The sequence below is a fragment of the Geotrypetes seraphini genome, chromosome 3 (genome assembly GCF_902459505.1).
Source record: "Geotrypetes seraphini chromosome 3, aGeoSer1.1, whole genome shotgun sequence".
NCBI lineage: Eukaryota > Metazoa > Chordata > Amphibia > Gymnophiona > Dermophiidae > Geotrypetes > Geotrypetes seraphini.
Genome location: NC_047086.1, coordinates 125,681,711 through 125,703,155, shown reverse-complemented (window position 1 = coordinate 125,703,155; position 21,445 = coordinate 125,681,711). Strand labels below are relative to the sequence as shown.

The window sequence follows — 21,445 nt, the reverse complement described above, 5'->3', positions numbered from 1 at the left end:
AGAGACCTCTACTGGCAGTTTTGTTAGAAGACAAGATTATTATCTAATACCAAGCATATACTGAAAATGAAGCATCATTGCTCAATACCAGTTAAGGCTAGTTTCTTCAAATGTAGATTCTAAACCCACTATTTATAAGAACTTTATTCCAGACAACTGTAGGCACAAAGAGAAAGATTCCCTGGATGTCTACAAATCCAGCAAAAGAATTTAAATCATTCCTGACATCAAGCCCTTTTAAAACAATGTTACTTGCAATAACTGACCAATCAAGGCAAGATAATTATTAGAGAATGACATGGTGACAAAATTAATCACTGTTACCGTATCCGCGGATAACCGCAGTAAACAATCTTCATGTCATTCTTTAAGGAGAGAGGGAAGAATCAGAGTATGAATGGCCACAACCAGTGACCCTCAAGCTTTGCTTTGAAGAATGCTGGTGTAGAAGGACTGAGGCTGAAATAGACACTAAAAAATGTCATAGGATTATTTCCTGCGGTTATCCGCGAGGATGGGAACAGTGATGAATTTCGTCACCATGTCATTCTCTAATAATTAGCCTCACAAGTGGTCTCCCTTGGAAAAGCTGATAAAAGAAAACATTGATGAACATCTTGAAAGAAACGAACTTCTGATAACCAGCCAACATGGTTTTTGCAAGGGGAAATCGTGCCTAACAAACTTATTGCACTTCTTCGAAGGAATTAACAAACGGATGGACAGAGGAGACCCCATAGACATCATATATCTAGATTTCCAAAAAGCCTTTGACAAGGTACCCCATGAACGCCTACTTCGGAAACTGAAGAACCATGGGGTGGAAGGAGACGTACATAGATGGATCAGAAACTGGTTGGCGGGCAGGAAATAGAGGGTAGGATTAAAGGGCCACTACTCGGACTGGAGGAGGGTCATGAGTGGGGTCCTGCAGGGCTCGGTGCTCGGGCCACTGCTATTTAATATATTCATAAATGATCTAGAAACAGGGACGAAATGTGAGATAATAAAATTTGCGGACGACACCAAACTATTTAGTGGAGCTCGGACTAAAGAGGACTGCGAAGAATTGCAAAGGGACTTGAACAAACTAGGGGACGAGATGGCAGATGAAGTTCAACGTTGAGAAATGTAAAGTATTACATGTGGGAAGCAGAAACCCGAGGTACAACTAAACGATGGGAGGGATGTTATTGAATGAGAGTACCCAAGAAAGGGACTTGGGGGTAATGGTGGACATGACAATGAAGCCGACGGCACAGTGCGCAGCGGCTGCTAAGAGAGCGAATAGAATGCTAGGTATAATCAAGAAGGGTATTACAACCAGAACGAAAGAATTTATCCTGCCGTTGCATCGGGCGATGGTGCGTCCACATCTGGAGTACTGCGTCCAATATTGGTCGCCGTACCTTAAGAAGGATATGGCGTTACTCGAGAAGGTTCAGAGGAGAGCGACATGTCTGATAAAAGGGATGGAAAACCTCTCATATGCTGAGAGATTGGAGAAACTGGGTCTCTTTTCCCTGGAGGAGACTTAGAGGGGATATGATAGAGACTTACAAGATCATGAAGGGCAGATTCTTCAAATTTTCAAAAAATAAAAGAACAAGAGGGCATTCGGAAAAGTTGAAAGGGGACAGATTCAAAACAAATGCTAGGAAATTCTTCTTTATCTAACATGTGGTGGACACCTGGAATGTGCTTCCAGAGGGCGTAATAGGGCAGAGTACGGTACTGGGGTTCAAGAAAGGATTGGACAATTTCCTGCTGGAAAAGGAGAAAGAGGGGTATAAATAGAGGTCCTAGACCTGTTGGGCCGCCGCGTGAGCGGACTGCTGGGCACGATGGATCTCAGGTCTGACCCAACGGAGGCATTGCTTATGTTTTTATGTTGTTATGACACACAGAAAATCTCACTTGGCAGAACCTTTTCATTCTTATGTGAAAGCTTAGAAAATCAAATCCATGATGGGAGGACAGTGGAAACTTGCGGCCTTACACTCCAACCACCAATTGCTTTTCCAGATTAGAGAGAGTGTGGCACTGTGGTTAAAGCTACAGCCTTAACACCCTGAGGTTGTGGGTTCAAACCCATGCTGCTCCTTGTGACTCTGGGAAAGCAACTTGGAGGAAAAGTCCATAGAGCACAGTTACTTACCGTAACAGGTGTTATCCAGGGACAGCAGGCAGATATTCTTGACTGATGGGTGACGGCACCGATGGAGCCCCGGTATGGACACTTTTAGAGTGATTGCACTCTAAGAACTTGGAAAGTTCTAGAGGCCGCACCGCGCATGCGCGAGTGCCTTCCCGCCCGACACAGGCGCGCGGTCCCCAGTTATGATAAGCCAGCTAAGAAGCCAACCCGGGGAGGTGGGTGGGACGCAAGAATATCTGCCTGCTGTCCCTGGATAACACCTGTTACGGTAAGTAACTGTGCTTTATCCCAGGACAAGCAGGCAGCATATTCTTGACTGATGGGTGACCTCCAAGCTAACAAAAAGAGGGATGGAGGGAAGGTTGGCCATTAGGAAAACAAATTTTGCAAAACAGATTGGCCGAAGTGTCCATCTCGTCTGGAGAATGCATCCAGACAATAATGAGATGTAAAAGTATGAACTGAGGACCAAGTGGCAGCTTTGCAGATTTCCTCAATAGGAGTGGAACGGAGGAAAGCTACAGATGCTGCCATAGCTCGGACCCTATGGGCCGTGACAGAACCTTCCAGTGTCAGTCCGGTCTGAGCATAACAGAATGAAATGCACGCTGCTAGCCAATTAGACAACGTACGTTTAGAAACAGGATGTCCCAATTTATTCGGATCACGGGACAGAAATAGTTGGGGAGATGATCTGTGGGGCTTAGTACGGTCTAAATAGTAAGCCAGAGCCCGCTTACAGTCCAAAGTATGTAGAGCCTGTTCTCCAGAATGCGAGTGAGGTTTCGGAAAGAAGACAGGCAGAACAATGGATTGGTTGAGATGGAATTCAGAGACAACCTTAGGGAGAAACTTTGGATGTGTACGCAGAACCACCTTGTCATGATGAAAGACTGTAAAAGGTGGATCCGCAACTAGTGCATGTAGCTCACTGACCCTCCTGGCAGAGGTAAGAGCAATAAGGAAAAGTACCTTCCAAGTGAGAAACTTGAAAGAAGCGGTAGCCAAAGGTTCAAATGGAGGCTTCATTAAGGCGGAAAGAACCACATTGAGATCCCAGATAACAGGAGGGGCTTTAAGAGGTGGTTTCACATTAAAAAGACCCCGCATGAACCTGGACACCAAGGGATGAGCTGAGAGGAGTTTTCCATGGACTGGCTCATGAAACGCCGCAATAGCACTGAGGTGGACTCTGACTGAAGAAGACTTGAGACCAGAGTCAGATAAAGAAAGAAGATAATCCAACAAGGTCTCCACTGCGAGGGAAGTGGGATCATGATGATGGAGAAGACACCAGGAAGAAAAACGTGTCCACTTCTGATGGTAACAGTGCAGAGTGGCCGGTTTCCTGGAGGCATCCAGAATTGAACGAACAGGCTGGGACAAAAGAGTATCATGAGAAGTCAGGCCGAGAGAAACCAAGCTGTCAGGTGCAGAGACTGGAGGTTGGGATGTAGAAGAGTTTCCTGATGCTGTGTAAGCAGAGAAGGAAACAGTGGAAGAAGAAAAGGTTCTCTGGAACTGAGTTGAAGTAGAAGGGAGAACCAATGTTGTCTGGGCCACCTCGGAGCAATCAGAATCATGGTGGCTCGTTCCCTCTTGAGCTTGAACAAGGTTCTCAACATGAGAGGCAGAGGAGGGAAAGCGTACAGGAACCGATTGGACCAATCGAGGAGAAATGCATCTGCTGCCAGACGGTGAGGAGAGTAAAGTCTGGAGCAGAATAGGGGCAGCTGGTGATTGAGAGGAGCTGCAAAAAGGTCTATCTGAGGAGTGCCCCACTGAGCGAAGATGGACTGCAGAGTGAAAGGATCGAGTGTCCACTCGTGAGGCTGGAGAACTCTGCTGAGCTTGTCCGCCAAGGAATTTTGTTCTCCCTGAATGTAGATAGCTTTCAGGAATAGATGGTGATCTGTGGCCCACGCCCAAATCTTCTGGGCTTCCTGGCACAAGCTGCGAGAGCCCGTCCCTCCCTGCTTGTTGATGTAGTACATTGCAACTTGATTGTCTGTGCATAGCAGGAGGACTTGAGGAAAGAGAAGATGTTGGAAGGCCTTGAGGGCATAAAACATCGCTCTGAGTTCGAGGAAATTGATATGATGTTTCATTTCCTGGGCCGTCCAAAGTCCTTGAGTTTGGAACTCGTTCAAATGAGCTCCCCAGGCATAAGGGGAGGCGTCGGTGGTGATGACAAGTTGATGAGGAGGTAGATGGAACAGAAGACCTCTGGATAGATTTGAGGATGTCAACCACCATTGTAGAGACTGACGAAGAGATGATGTTACAGATATGTGACGTGAGCAAGGATCCATCGCTTGGGACCACTGGGTAGCCAGGGTCCATTGAGGAGTGCGCAGGTGCAGACGGGCAAGTGGTGTGACATGAACTGTGGAGGCCATGTGACCCAAGAGTATTATCATTTGTTTGGCAGAGATGGAATGTTGTGGAAGCACCTGCTGACATAGAGATTGAAGCGTTTGAAGACGGTTGGATGGCAGAAACGCTCTCATGAGGACTGTGTCTAAGACTGCTCCAATGAATTGAAGTCTCTGGGGGGGCGTGGCTTGGACGCGCATTCCGATGGTCGGGTAAACGAATAGCTCCATGATCAAAAGCTATAATTTTTGAAATTACTACAAAAAAAATCAAAATTCAAAAGAAAAATATCTAAATATTGAAAGACAATGACGTCTAGCAAACAGAACAAAAGCGATTTAGGAGCAGGAGGATCCGGTACAGGAAGTAATAAAAGATCAAAACCGGAGCCAAGCATCACTCCTTCAAAAGCTCCACTGCCATCAGATGACAACCTCGATGTAATGGAAGAATTAAGACAAATTAAAGAAATTGTTCTGGACAGCAACAAAAAAACTACAAAAAGCTATTGAAGATGCAGCAGCATTAACTAAAAGAGTGGAAGTGACGGAAAACAGAATAAACCTAATAGAGGATAACTTTGAACAACTTAATCTGAACGCAAGACAAAACAAAATCATATGGAAAGAGGTAGAAGAAATTTAAAAAGACCTTGAAGACAGCCGGAACCGTGAAAGAAGAAATAATTTAAGAATAATAGGAATACCGGAAGGGGTAGAAAAAAATAATCCTATTACTTTTTTGGAACACTTTCTACCTAAAGTGCTACCATTAAAATTTAAAACACCACTGGAAATCGAAAGGGCACACCGGATACCAACACAAAGGAAAACTTCACAAACTGGACCAAGGACATTAATATTCAAACTACTGAGACATCAACAAGCGCTGGAAATTTGTCAATTAGCTAAAGAAAATAAAAATCTCAAATGTCAAGATTCAAAAATACATATTGTCCCTGATTTTGCGAGGGAAGCCGCATTAAAAAGGAAAAAATTTTTAGATATGAGACCACAACTGAAATCTTTAGGGGCTAGATATGGGCTCCTTTATCCAGCAATAATGAAGATCACTATTGCAAATAAAACTCAGAATTTTACAGATCCAACAAAACTACAAGAATTTCTGGACCAATATGAACAACCCATGACATCCTAAACATCTTAATGGAAAACCTAATGAGAAAAATGAGTATGTATAGATCTGTTAATACTTTACTAAAATATTCACCATATAAGAATTGATTTTATTAATAATATGACTTACAGTTAAAATTTAGAACTTTGAAGTGGATTCAAAAAACAACGGACTGGAACTACATGTGCTACAGCACACACATGGAACTATACAAAACCAACATTCTTTGAAGGAAAAAAAAAAGAAATAAAACAAACTTTATAAGAGTACATAAACTTATACTTTTTAAAGGAAAGTTTTATAAACATTTTGAAGAAAATGTACTTACAGAAGAAAACGTGGATTAAATGGAGATCCGAATGAAAAATTTACAGAGAAGTAAATATGGTAACTAAATATGGGAGTGGTTATATACAAACAGGAAATGTGGTTGATGGACAGGAAAAATCTCCAATCACGCTGCTGGGGAGTTACAAAATACAAAACAAAAAGAGATTGGTTGACAGAGAGAATATCCTGTAAAAGGAAGTGCTTCCGTTTTGATTCTAAAATGTTGCTAAGTTTGTTATGAAAGAGAGGAGATTCAGTCTGGAATAACACAGAATAAATCCAAAAAGACTGTGCTGTATGTAAGGTGTAACTGATTTTCTCCTTCTCGAATACTGAACTAGCTTCGAAGTTATTCAGCGCTTTTATTTCTCTGGCACTTTGACTGACGGGCTGTCCTCAATACTGACAAAAATAAAATCAAGTCCCTAGTCAGGAAACATCTTCATTACTTGCTCTCTTGAGGGAATGATGAATGTCTTGGACTATTTAGCAGAAACAATGAGAGAGGAATACTGAATCCTACAAGGTTGAACTGAATAGGCAACACAAAAACGTTTTTGGAGACAGAAATTGGGGGAAAGAAAAGAATCTAGGAGTCTTACAACTGGGAATTTTACCTAAATCTCTTCCTCACAACACAAATTGGAGTAAAGGTTGAAAAATAGACTGATTGCAACAAACATACCTATATAAAGACATTTTAAGACACACAGACTCCACTTCATGATCCACATAGTACTATTAAAATAATAATATTATTAGATATCAGTATAATGAATGTAAAGTTGATTCTTGATAAATATATGCAAGATTGTAAATCTCATTGATAAATCTTATATAGATTTATCAAAAGATAAGATAATATTTTCTTATATGGATTTAAATACATTAACTTTTTATATAAAATTTATATAAGAAAAATATTTATTTGCTAGATATATAGGAAATATATTAGATAAAGGGAGATAAATTATTAGTAGTAAATAAAGAATATTTTAATTTAGCTTGGGGGAGTTATTTTAACCTAACCTCATCTTGCGTACCCAAGTAATCGTATTTAATAAGAGGGGGTGGGGGAGGGAGGGAAATAGGGATACGGGAGGGAATGGGAAAGAAAGATATAAAGGAGATATAGAAATAATAAAAGGAAATTATAATTTATTAAATATATTGGGAAAATATATTAATAAAAAACATTATATATCATTATATAGAAAATATATTATAAAAATTATAATTATAAATGTCTCTTAAAATAATATCTTTGAATGTTAATGGTCTAAATCATGTTATAAAAAGGAAAAAAGCATTACTGTTCTTAAAAAGGCAAAATGCAGATATATGTTGCATACAAGAGACCCACCTTTCAAACATTGAATCTAATAAGTTGACAGGTGGTTGGATAAAGCATTGTTTTTATTCACCAGCCATAGGGAAAAAAGCAGGTGTTGCTATTCTAGTGAATAAAAAATGCTCAGCTTTATTTAAATTAAAAGAATCAGATGTTCATGGCAGATGGGTAAAAGTGGAAATATGCATGGGAAATACAACCATGACGTTGTTTAATATATATGCCCCTAATTCAAAACAAAATGAATTTTTTAAGACTCTTCAACAACTGATCTTACCACTGGCTACTTCAAATCTAATAGTAGCTGGGGATTTTAATGCTGTTATGGATCCTTTATTAGACAAAAACCCAAGTAGATATATGAAATCGATGGGACTAGATAATTTGGTACAAACTTGTAATTTGACAGATATTTGGCGAATACTTCATTTTAATGGACGGGAATTTTCTTTCTGTTCTCATGTTCATAATTCTTTTTCAAGAATAGATTATATATTTATATCAAAACACCTAGCACATCAAGTAACACAAGCTGCCATTGATCCAATCATATTATCTGATCATGGTGGAGTGTGGATTGAAATTAAAATCACAGATCAAAATACAAATAGACCAATATGGAAATTTGATAATACATTGCTTGCTGACCCAATATTCTGTGAGAATTTTCAAACAAAAATGAAAGATTATTTTCAAATAAATGATAAAGATGAAATCTCTAGGGAAATATTATGGGATGCTTTTAAGGTATCAATAAGAGGACAAATTATTTCTTATTCGGCTTATCTTAATAAACAAAATAGAAAACAATTTTCTAATTTGGAAACAGAAATAAAAATTTTAGAATCAAAATTAATAGAAAAATGGGAATATTCTATACAACAAGAATTATTAAAACTTAAAGTAAAATACAATGAATTCTCATCAAAGATAATAAGAAAAGATTTATTCTCCCAGCAGGCATTGTATTATGGAAACTCAAATAAGTCGGGAAGAATATTGGCAAATTATCTCAAAGCGAAAAAAAAGAAATCAAAAATAATTGCTATAAAAGATGAAAAAGGTGACACATTAACACAAATTGAACCTATCTTAAAACAATTTCTAAAATTTTATAAATCTCTTTATACTTCCGAGACTTATTTAAATAAAGAAAAAGATGGTTTAGAATTTCTGAAAATGTTAGAGGGTCCAAAAGTTCCTGAACATATAAAACGAAGTTTGGAAGAGCCAATATCATTAAAAGAATTAGAAACAGCTTTGAAATCCCTTAGAGTTGGATCCGCTCCAGGTGGTGATGGATATACAGTGGAATTTTATAAAACATTTCAAAATTTATTATTACCCTATTTATTAAATCTTTTTCAATATCAACTTAATAAAGGATGTATAAATGGCACTATAGCAGAATCTTTAATTATTGTTTTACCAAAGCCAAATAAAGATTCCACATTGGTTTCAAACTATAGGCCAATATCTTTAATAAATGTAGATGGAAAAATATTAGCAAAAATACTTGCATTAAGATTGGCTAATGCTCTTCCCCATATTATAGGTATGCCTCAAACAGGATTCGTTGCTCAAAGACATTCATCTCATAATACCAGATTAGCATTCCATATGTTATATTTAACAAAGAAAATGAATGAGCCTACTTTTGCTGTTTCTTTAGATGCAGAAAAGGCTTTTGATAGAATAGAATGGACATTTATGTATCAGGCTATGGAATGGTTTGGTATAAGTCCTGGATTCATACAAATGATACAAACATTATATAGCTCCCCCTCTGCTAGATTATATATAAATAATACATTTTCAGAAAAATTTAATCTACAGAGAGGAGTTAGACAAGGATGTCCCTTGTCTCCTTTACTGTTTGATATAGTTTTAGAACCCTTAATATTAGCAATCCAACAAGTAAAGGAAATACAAGGTATACCTCATTCAGATAGAAAATACAAAATATCAGCTTATGCTGATGATTTATTATTATATTTGAGGAATCCAGAATCCACCATTCCACAATTGCTTGAACTAATTGATAAATTCGGAAAGTTTTCAGGGTATAAGATAAATTGGAATAAATCAGAAATACTTCCATTAAATGTACACTGTACAAAAGGTTTATTTAATACATTCTCTTTTGTTTGGAAGGAGGATACTATATCTTGGAATTTGGATTTCAAAAGATTTAGAAGACACAATGAAAATTAATGAAAAATGTTTATTACAAAAAGTGACAGAGATGTGTGAACAATGGAATCCTTTACATTTATCTTGGTGGGGAAGAGTACAAACAGTTAAAATGATGATCTTACCTGTAGTTTGTTACCAAATGGGAATGATACCAGTTTTCTTTCAAGAATCTTTTTATACAAAGTTAAATAAGGTATTGACAAAATTTATTTGGCTTGGGAAAAATCCCAGAATTGCTTTAGTGACATTACAAAGACCAATTGCGGAGGGAGGGGTAAATTTTCCCAACTTCTATAGGTATCATCAAGCCTATATTTTATGTCAAGGTATGTATTGGATCCTCCCAGAGCCCACTGATAATATTCCAGATTGGTTCTGGCTTGAATGGAGACTCATGTTTCCTTTACGTCTCAGTCATGTAGTTAGTATCAAAATGCCAAGGCTATACAAAGAACATAAAATATTCATGGATACATGGAAAACTTTAAGATATATAAGTAATCTAACTCCTATTCCAATTAGTAAATCAACAACTCAAACGATTTGGTTAAACCCCAAGATCAAAATAGGCGGTTTCAAAATAATCTGGAAAAACTGGATGACAGCAGGTATTCGTATTTTAGATGATATAATAAAAAATGGAAAGTTGCTGGAGTTTTCACAATTGCAACATAAATTTGATCTTAAAAAAACACAATATTTTAAATGGTTGCAATTGAAGCAATCCATTCAGGTAGGGTTCCCTGAATGGAAAAATCTTACTAATTATCACAGTTTGGAATTCCTGTGTTTCCAGATTAATTCAACAGGTCATGAAGCTGCACAGTGGTATAAATTAATATCCGGTTATATAAATAAAAAACCAAAAAATGGTCTTAGAGACATTTGGAGCATTGAGATAAAGCACCAAATTAGTGCATCTCAATGGCCACGACTTTGGTCTTGGAGGCTAAAATGTACGGTATCAGCATCTATGAGACAAACTTGGTTTTTTCTTTTACATAGAGCTTTCTGGACCCCTGTTCGATTACAAAAAATAGATAGCTCTAGGTCAAATAGATGCTGGCACTGTCATGTTGAAATTGGGACATTAGATCATCTTTTATTCTATTGTCCATTCATCTTAACATTCTGGAAATCAATCTGGCCCCAAATAAATAGGATGTTAGAAAATCCGGTAGCCTTGACATATGATACCATATTATTTGGAACAACTATGAGAGCAAGAAGTCAAATATCATCAAGTAATAACAAACTTCTTTTTATTTTAACTGGAAAAGCAATACAACAAATCACATTCAATTGGAAAAAACATGACAGATTAAATTATACATTCTGGTGGAATTCTGTATGTCATATATACAAAATGGAGCTCACTATAGCAACACAAAAAGGACATACAGATAAATTTCAAAAAATATGGAGACCATTAACTGAATATTGTAAAGAATGATTAATTTTCCCATGTATAGAATTTGATTAGAAGAAAAAGGGATCATATCTCTAAATATTATATAATATATTAATACTTGATTTATAATATGAAATATGGAAAGAATAGCATTTAAAAATTTTATTCATGTATTACTGAATAGAAGGGAGGGGGGAGGGGATGGGATATTATTATATTAACTAAGAATTATATAAATTTAGTTTTCTGAAATATTAGTATGAATTTATATTGTTGATGTAACATATGAAAATGAATAAAGATTTCTCATTCAGTATTGATAGGGAGGGAGGGAGGGAGGGAAGATTATTATATTCAATAATAATTATATTAATTTAAATTTCTTACATAATATTATAACTTTATAAAATATTGATTTTCTAAAGAAATTTTAAATTTGATATTAATCTGTAAGTTAATCAAGTGTGATTATTCAAGTTTATAATGAATTTATTTAAAACACTTGTTGTAACATAAGAAAATGAATAAAGATTTATAAAAAAAAAAAAAAAAAAAATGTTTGTTCATGTTTATTATCTAAAACGTTTGTTCCCCAGCTATTTTAAATTATTATGTACAACGCTTTGTACCTTTGGATAAACGTTTAATCAAAATTTAAATAAACTATGAGACATTCAAAAAAAAAAAGAATTGAAGTCTCTGCGTGGGGATGAGATGAGATTTGGGTAGATTGATCTCGAACCCCAGCAAACGTAGAAATAGGATGGTCTGGTTGGTGGCCTGAAGAACTGTTTGAGATGAATTGGCCTTTATCAACCAATCGTCCAGGTAAGGAAACACCTGAAGGTGGTGGGAACGTAGAAAAGCAGCCACCACAATCAGACATTTGGTGAACACTCTTGGAGAGGAGGCTAGGCCGAAGGGTAGCACCTTGTACTGGTAATGACAATGATTGATCATGAAGCGTAGGTACTGTCTGGAGGCCAGATTGATTGGTATGTGAGTGTATGCTTCTTTGAGATCGAGGGAACATAGCCAGTCGTCTTGATTGAGAAGAGGGTAAAGAGTGGCTAAAGAGAGCATCCTGAACTTCTCTTTGACTAAGCATTTGTTGAGATCGCGAAGATCTAGGATAGGTCTGAGATCTCCTGTTTTTTTGGGGACTAGGAAATAACGGGAGTAGAAACCCTGCCCCTTTTGCTCCGGAGGAACTTTCTCTATGGCGCTCAGAAGGAGGAGGGATTGAACTTCCTGAAGGAGGAGGGAAGACTGGGGAGTGTGCAAAGCAGACTCTTTTGGTAGACTTGTGCCTGGGAGGGTTTGAAAGTTGAGAGAGTAGCCGTGGTGGATGATGTTGAGGACCCATTGGTCCGAAGTGATAACTTCCCACCGGCTAAGGAAAAGAGATAGACGCCCTCCTATGGGTTGAGGCAGGAGTGGTGAAGGTTGGATGCTGGCTATGCCCTGGAGAATCAAGTCAAAAGGGCTGAGTCGTTTTTTGCTGTGGAGGCTGTTTGACAGGTTGCTGCTATTGCTGTCTAGGTGTTTGCCTCTGCTGCTGACGTTGCCGCCTAGGTTGTTGAGGGGCAGACTGTAAGGGATGAGCCACATAACGGCGTTGGTAAGTCGATTGCTGTCTGAACGGACGTGCTGGTGGGGGCTTCTTCTTGGTTTTAAGAAGGGTATCCCAGCGTGTTTCGTGAGCGGAGAGCTTTTGGGTAGTTGAGTCCATGGATTCTCCAAACAGCTCATCCCCTAAACATGGTGCATTAGCTAACCGGTCTTGATGGTTAACATCAAGTTCGGATACCCTCAACCAGGCTAAGCGGCGCATGGCCACAGACATAGCCGTTGCTCTAGAGGTAAGTTCAAAGGTGTCATATATAGATCTTACCATAAATTTTCTGAGCTGAAAAAGAGAAGAAGAGCATTGGTGAAAGGCCAAACGTTTCCTCTCAGGCAGGTACTGCTCAAAGGAAGCCATGGTGGTAAGGAGATGCTTTAAATAAAAAGAAAAATGAAAAGCATAGTTGCCAGATCGATTAGCTAGCATCGCATTCTGATAGAGACGCTTACCAAATTTGTCCATGGCTTTGCCTTCTCTGCCAGGAGGGACAGAAGCATACACACTAGCTCCTGAGGACTTTTTAAGTGTGGATTCCACCAGGAGAGACTCATGTGGAAGCTGGGGTTTATCGAATCCTGGAATGGGGATAACCTTATACAGGGAATCCAATTTACGGGGAGCTCCCGGGACAGTGAGAGGAGTCTCTAAATTTTTGTAAAAAGTCTCCCTCAAGATATCATGAAGAGGGAGTTTCAGAAATTCCTTTGGAGGCTGGTCAAAATCAAGAGCATCTAGAAAGGCCTTAGACTTTTTAGACTCAGCCTCCAAAGGAATGGACAGAGATTCACACATGTCTTTTAAAAATGACGAAAAAGACGTGGAATCATGTTTGGAGGAAGGATCAGGAATATCAGGCTCATCCTCCCCCGAAGAACACTCACCTTCTGAAAGAAAAGGCTCTTCAGAATCACCCCACAGATCAGGGTCTCGAATATGGGAACTACGGTCCCGAGACTCAGGGGTGGATGGTTCCAGGTGTCGGGATTTGCGTACCGACTTACCCGACCTCATCGAAGCGGTACCGGGAGATGTTACCTGTTGCATCGGAGCCGAGGTCTGTACTGACTGGTGTTGAGTTGTCGGCTCCGGTGCAAGGATTGGTATCGACACCGATGAGGCCGAGTGTAGCGGCACCGAAAGAGAGGAAGTAGATAATATAGGTCGTTCCACTCTCGGTACCGGCGGCTCAGACTGGCGATCATCAAGGGAGGGCACCGGTACCGCCTTTTTCTTTTGCGGTACCTGCGGTGCCGCTCTACACCCCAGAGATGAGGAGCCCGATGTCGAGGGACTCACCTCGATAGGGGCGGAGCGCTTCCGCTGGCGCCTCACGGTCGGCAGGACTGGACTCGCTGCAATGGAGACCGGAGGGCGTTCCAGCGGGGAAGGCTTCTTAGCCGGCTTACCTGAGTGCTCCGACGCCGGCGCGGTGTTGCGTGGCGTCGACGAGGATGGTGCCGACTGGGTAGGAGCTGATGCCGGTGCCGATGTCACGGGGTCGGACATCTCGGTGCCAAAAAGCAAGCGCTGTTGTATTTGGCGATTTTTTAATGTTCTTTTCTTAAGTGTGGCACAGCGGGTGCAGGTGGAAGCCTGATGCTCCGGACCCAGGCACTGTAAACACCAGTTGTGTGGGTCCGTAAGGGAGATAGGCCGTGCACACCGCTGGCACTTCTTGAACCCTGGCTGAGGGGGCATGAACGTAAAGACGGCTTCTGCCAAATCGAAGGCCGAGGCCTCGATGGTGGCAGTAGGCCCCGCCGGGGCAGACCGAAAAATCAAAAAAAAAATAACTCGATGAAGTAAACTTTTTTTTTTTTTTAACAGAAAAGAAAAGAATAAAAGGGCAAAAAGACCCGAAAAGAATACGCGAGCGGGAAGGCGTTAGAAAAAATTTTCAACAACCGTTGAAAAAGCGACTTCTTAGCTCCGCGGAAACTAAGAAACTGGGGACCGCGCGCCTGTGTCGGGCGGGAAGGCACTCGCGCATGCGCGGTGCGGCCTCTAGAACTTTCCAAGTTCTTAGAGTGCAATCACTCTAAAAGTGTCCGTACCGGGGCTCCGTCGGTGCCGTCACCCATCAGTCAAGAATATGCTGCCTGCTTGTCCTGGGATAATCTGTTATTAATAAAGACATGGGGGAAGCCACTGCTTGCCCTGATCAGTAGCATGGAATATTGTTACTCCTTGGGTTTGAGTCAGGTACTAGTGACCTGGATTGACCACCTTGAGAACAGGCTACTGGACTTGATGGACCACAGGTCTGACCCAGTAAGGCTATTCTTATGTTCTTATAATCACCCTATTGTCCCAGGTGCATTAGACAGATTGTGAGCCCATGGGGATAGACAGGGAAAATTGCTTGAGTACCTGAATAAATTCATGTAAACCATTCTGAGCTCCCTTGGGAGAACAGTATAGAAAATTAAATAAACAAATTAATATGGGTAAAGTCAATATTTAAAAGTAGGCCACATTAATTTTAGCAGCCTCTGAACAATGGCTTACTAAATTTCTCTGATAATCGTTAAGCCAGAAATACATAAGAAAACTGCTGGACCCCATGATATACCTTTATCGATCATTCTACAAATCTGAAATTGAAACGTCTAAAACCCCGTTTGATTATTGGCACTTGGATGTTTTTTGTTACCGATTGTCCAACTGCCAATTTAGGCTGGTTTTTAGATGGTTTTCTGTTTCGATTATGAGCCCCTTAGTTCTTAATATCATATATTGCCTCCTTTTGCATCAATTATGGCTTGCAGTCTTTTCTGATAGTTGTGAATGAGGCCCTTTATGTTCTCATGTGGTAAAGCTGCCCATTCTTCATGGCAAAATGCCTCCAGATCTTATAAATCTTTTGGTTTTCTAGCATGAACTGCAAGTTTGCGTTCTCTCCTAAGTGGCTCAATGATGTTGAGGTCGGAAGATTGTATGACAGCCACTCCAGAACTTTCACTTTTATCTGCTGCAGCCACTGAAGGGTCAACTTGGCCTTATGTTTTGGATTACTGTCATGTTGGAAAGTCCAAGTGCGCCCCAGTTTCCTGGCTGATGAATGCAGATTCTGCTGCAATATTTTCTGATAAGATGCTACATTGAACCTGCCATCAATTTTGACTAAATTCCCTGTGTTGCTGTAGCTGCCCCCACCAAAACGGCAGAGATCCACCTCCCTGCTTTTCGACAGGGATGGTGTGCTTCTCTTCATAGGTCTTGTTGACTCCTTTCTAAATGGAGACTATGATTATAATCATAAAGTTCAATTTTGGTATCATCACTCCAAATTATTTTGTTCCAGAAGTTTAGAGCTCTAGGAGCTGTTTGGCAAATAGTAAGTAGGATGTTTTATGGCACTGGTATAGCAAATGCTTTTTTCTGGCAGCTCTACTATGCCTCCCATTTTTGTTCAAGTATCTCTTTATTGTGAATGCTGAAACAGCCACACCACTGTTTCAGAAAAACCTGTATTTCTGTACAAGTTGCTTGTGGGTTTTTCTTTGCATCCCTACAAAATTTCCTGGCAGTTCTGTCTGAAATCTTTCTGACTGTGACTTGTTATTAATAGAACCTATAATTTTCCTCTTCTTGATCTGAGTTTGAACAGTACTGATTGGCATTTTCAAATCTTTGGATATCTTTTTATATCCTCCTGATTTACTTTCAAACAATTTTTACAGAAAAACAAACAGAGACAGCAAAAGTCATCCAATGAAAAAGAAATACAAATGAACATAACTCCTGCCAAAGAATGATCCAGATCAACTAAGTAAGCACATAATTATCCACCACCCACTATCCCAACCCCTTTTCCCCTGCCTCATTTCCTCTTCTCAGTCTGCTGCCATCCCAGGAGGAGAGTAATGCACAAGAGTCCATAACTAGAGTATATCTTAGGGCCTAGGCTATTATAGCCTCAGGGGCACAATAACCATGCCTCCCCTCCATCTTTATATCCTCCTGATTTATAAAATTGAACGACTTTTGCTTGCAGATCCTTTGACAGTTCTTTTGCTTTCGCCTTGCTTCAGAAACCAGCAATCAGCGCAGCCATGGATAAAATGCACAATGGTTTCCCAAGAGCTAAGAAACTCATTGAAATTAGTGTCTGTATATAAATAGTCACTCAAACAAGGCTTAGGTGTGAATACTTACCCTTCATTGCCATCTCAACCTGTGTGTGTGTGTATCAACGTGAGTGTATATCAGCCCAATCATTCCACAATATGTAAACTTTTGATCAGGGCAATCTGTGCGAGCTCAGTTTCATTATGATTATTAAAGGCACACAAAATTCTGTGTAGATAAATAGCTTCACTTCACCAATATTTAATTTTATGAACTGTTAGGAAGCGTAGAAACATCTGTTAACATAAACATGGTCTATCACCACCTTTGGATAATTGTATAAGATGAATCATATAAGACGGTGCATGTCTATATAGTGTTTTAAATATAGAACACACAATTTGAAGGTTTCTCTGGCCTCAATTGGTAGCTAACAAAGGTTTCTGTCTTCCCAGATGTGTCTAGATGTGCAAATTAGAAGATAATAGTTTCTGGAATAAAAGCAATTGATGCTTTCTTTGGAAGCAACTTTTCAGTTTTTATGTACATTTATAATTTCTTTATAGAATGTTTGTTATATGTTCTATGATGTTCCTCAGCTAAATTTCTCCTTGAAGGTAAAAGGGTATCTTTGTAAAAAAAAACAAAAAAAAAACAGCCTATTACTATTTCACAAGAATCAATTTATATCAGGTTGTATATTTAGTTTGCAAGAGGTTTTTATATCCTACTTTTCTTTTTAAGTAATGTCTTGTTAGTTTAGGTCAGTTTTCCATAGCATTTTAACCCTCATCTCCTCCTAGGTAGAACTATATGCCTGACATATTTATTGTTGTGTTAAACTCTCTAGAGTATATTTCTGCCTCTTTATTACTTTTTTGTTTCCTTTTCAATGTTGTAATTATTAAAATGCAAATAAAAAACTAGCAAAACCTTCAAATTTAGGATTTATAAATCACAGAAGTGATGTATCAGTAAATCTAACTAGTTGAACATATCTACTATAATAAAACGCTGAGGCCCAGATTCTCTAAAAGTGCGTCCCGATTTTAGGCAGCTGTAGGCGTCCTACAGCTGTCTAATCAGCCAATCGGGATGCACGTTTTAAAAAAAAAAATGCTCCCCAGGCAGGCCGCCTATATTGAAGGCGAGGCCCGCAAGACACCTAGGCCCTGATTCTGTATAGGACGCCCGGGAGAGGCGTCCTATTCAGAATCGGCCTAAACTAAACCCCGATTCTGTAACCGGTGTCCATGTTACAGACGCGGGTTAGAGAATCGGGTTAGATTAGACACGGCCCGCTACACTTATCGCGGCAAGGGATCTCTCTGCCGCTATAAGTATAGCGGGCCGTGGCCCCTGACCAATTACTGGCAGGAGGGTGCCCAAACCCTCCTGCCTGAAGATGCACCCCCCCCGACACTACTGACCGCCCCCCCCCGACACTACCGACCGATCCCCCCCCCCGACAATATCGGTCGCTGGCAGGAGGGTGCCCAATCCCTCCTGCCCGAAGACGCACTTCTAGAGCCTGGGCCAATCAGACCTTAGGTTTTGGCGGGATGGGCCGGGAAGGGGCGGGCCCGCCTCATTTCGACGAGGCGTGCCTGCTTGCTCGACGTGCAAGACCCATCTGTAAGAACAGGTTTGGTGGAGTGAGGGTTGTTAGCGCCGGGGGGGGGAGAGGGGGTGCGTCTTGGGCAGGAGGGATTGGGCACCCTCCTGCCAGCGACCGATATTGTCGGGGGGGGGGGGGGGATCGGGAATGTGGGGGGGGGGGGGGGCGGTCGGTAGTGTCGGGGGAGGGTTCGTCTTCGGGCAAGAGGGTTTGGGCACCCTCCTGCCAGTGATCGGTTAGGGGCCACGGCCCGCTATACTTATAGCGGCAGAGAGATCCCTTGCCGCGATAAGTATAGCGGCCGCGTTTACTTACAATGTAGACCAGCATTTTGCTGGCCTACATTTTTAAGCTTCTCATCTACTAGGGAGACGCGTACGGCCGCCTAGGTTCAGCCTAAGGCCCGCCTAAGGCCCTTAGACGAGCTTAGGCATCTTGCGGGTCTCCCTAGGCTCCCGGAGGCGCCTTCAGGCCTGCCTGGGGAGCATTTTTTTAAAAAAAACGTGCATCCCGATTGGCTGATTAGACAGCTGTAGGACGCCTACAGCTGCTTAAAATCGGGAGGCACTTTTAGAGAATCTGGGCCTAAGAGCGCATGCGCACTCTTACCTGCGTGATCCGTGATCAGTAGGTCTGTGGCTGGCAGGAGTGCGCATGCGCACATACAAAGGTCCCTGTGGTCTTGTCGGCTCCCTTACACATCGCCCGGCGCGGCTCTCCCCTCAATAAGTAAGTTGTTCATTGGCGCACCCCCCATCCCTCTTTGCCGCACCTGAACCCTTGTTGACCCTCCCATTCGAGCCTCCCACCGCGAGACGACCAAAAACCTCCTGAATCCAGCAGTGTCTGCAGCACTGTAAACACGCTGCTTCGCGGCCTTCTACTGCCCTGATTTCCTCTGTCATGTCCCTGAGACGCAGCAGAGGAAATCACGGGCAGTAGAAGGCCACGAAGCAGCGTGTTTACAGTGCGGCGGCGGTAGTGGCGGGGGGGGGGGGGGAAACAACGGTTCTACTGCCCAGGGGGATGGGAGCGTGGGAGGCAGGCAGACTGACTTCGGGTGGGTGGGACGAATTCTGGAAGGTAGTGAGGGGGACATAGGAAGGAGGCACTGGAGGCACTAAGGACATAGGAAGGGGAACTGAAGGCACTAAGGACATAGGAAGGGGAACTGAGGGCACTAAGGACATGGAGGCACTGGGGGCACTAAGGACATGGGAAGGAGGCACTGGGGGCACTAAGTACACAGGACCGAGGCAATGGGGGCACTAAGGACATGGGAAAGAGACACTGGGGGCACTAAGGACATAGGAAGGGGTACTAAGGACATGGGAAGGAAGCACTGGGGGCACTAAGGACATAGGAAGGGGTACTAAGGACATGGGAAGGAGGCACTGGGGGCACTAAGGATATAGGAAAGGATACTAAGGACATGGGAAGGAGGCACTGGGGGCACTAAGGACATAGGAGGTGGCACTAAGGACATAGGAAAGGGCATCTAGCACCCGTTAATGTATCGGGCTAAAACACTAGTTATGAATAAAATCTTCAGGGTTCTTTCCTATTTTGCTATTATTAGCCTAAATATGCAGTATGTGAGTTAATTCAAATAGTGCAGCATACCACATTATAAACAAGTGGTCTCAAACTCAAACCCTTTGCAGGGCCACATTTTGGATTTGTAGGTACTTGGAGGGCCTCAGAAAAAGTAGTTAATGTCTTATTAAAGAAATGACAATTTTGCATGAGGTAAAACTCTTTATAGTTTATAAATCTTTCCTTTTAGCTAAGTCTTAATAATAATATTGTAATTTATAGCTAAAGAGACATATGATCAAGCAACCTTTTTATTTTACTTTTGTGATTATGATTAACATAATGAGGGCCTCATAATAGTACTTGGCGGGTTGCATGTGGGCCCCAGGCCGCGAGATTGAGATCACTGCTATAAACCCTCTTCCCTTGCACATAGCCAGGTAAGCAATTCCTAAGCTGCATCAGAAGGTTGGAAAATAAAGCCAGAAGTCTGAAATCTGATAATATCTTAACTTACTTGTCTGAGCTGGAAGATGCCACCTGTCTGCACATCCTTAGCAGGGAGTACCTCAACAGGACAATACTCTCCATTCTCATTCAGTTCAAGGATCTGAACCCAGAGCTCTACTTTCCGGGTGACCTCACTCCACCTGGGAAATACAACACACATGTTAAAAAAGAGCACACTCAAGGAGAATAATTTTAAGCATGAAAAACAATGCTTTACTTGTGCAAATGGGCTTTTAAAAATCACTATCTTTATGTGTGTGTAAAAGTATGTGCATAGGTCTACTTGTTGTGCACTATTATCTATATATTGGGGAGGGGGGAGGCGCATCTGGAAATGAGCATATACATTTGAATTTTCAAAATTGCATGTACAGTTTTTCCCCTGGTAAATTACCTACATAAACTAGTAGATAACTACATAAAGATGCTTTTCCTTAAGCAATTGTCAGTGAAAGTACACCAATTTCAAATGTACTATATATGCATGTGAAAGGTCCACAAAGCACATCATACAGCTACAGGTCTTCAACAGTGTGACATTATCTCTGGGAGGGGGCATTTCCCAATCAGTAATGGAAATGTACAAAGGGGACACGACATGAAATCTGAAGTGAAGCTTGGAGTTTTGTCCTAATCCCACTTTCAAGGTTATTAACGGGAACAGGATTGCTCTGGAAGTCAATATTGTTAATGTTGCTTAATTAGAAACATTTAAGGCACTTTTGGTAGCTTGAAGGATGGAAGTCTACAGTTTTAAAACTGCTAACCTCTGCAAGCTGAATACCGCCCAGCCCGTGTCTACTAGATCAAGAGTTGCACTGTAAACTCTTACAGCAAACATTTCCTAGACTACTAATTCCCAGATTCTATATAGGTCACACAAATGTGGGCACCCAGGGCAGATCTGCATACAAATTAATTAGTTAATGGGCAACAATTTGGATTTGCATGAGCATCTACACCTGAATTTCGTAGTGCACAACTCAAAAGGGGTTGAAGCTATGGGGAGGAGCATGGACAGATCAGGGGGTTTGTCCAAAAGTTAGGCACAATGTTATAGAATAATGTCATACCCATTCCTAAGCTGAGCGCTAGCATTTCACCAGGTCTCAGCAGGCATAAAT

General features: G+C 41.0%; 1 protein-coding gene across 3 annotated transcripts in view; it reads right to left on the bottom strand.

Annotated features, from left to right (window-relative positions):
• KIF13B (kinesin family member 13B) overlaps nucleotides 1-21,445 on the bottom strand; it is a 485,412-nt gene that overhangs the window by 189,395 nt on the left and 274,572 nt on the right. For all 3 annotated transcript variants that reach the window (XM_033935468.1, XM_033935467.1, XM_033935469.1), the window contains exon 24: nucleotides 20,329-20,461. In XM_033935468.1, the coding sequence (XP_033791359.1) occupies nucleotides 20,329-20,461 (133 nt within the window). The remainder of the gene's footprint in view (nucleotides 1-20,328; nucleotides 20,462-21,445) is intronic.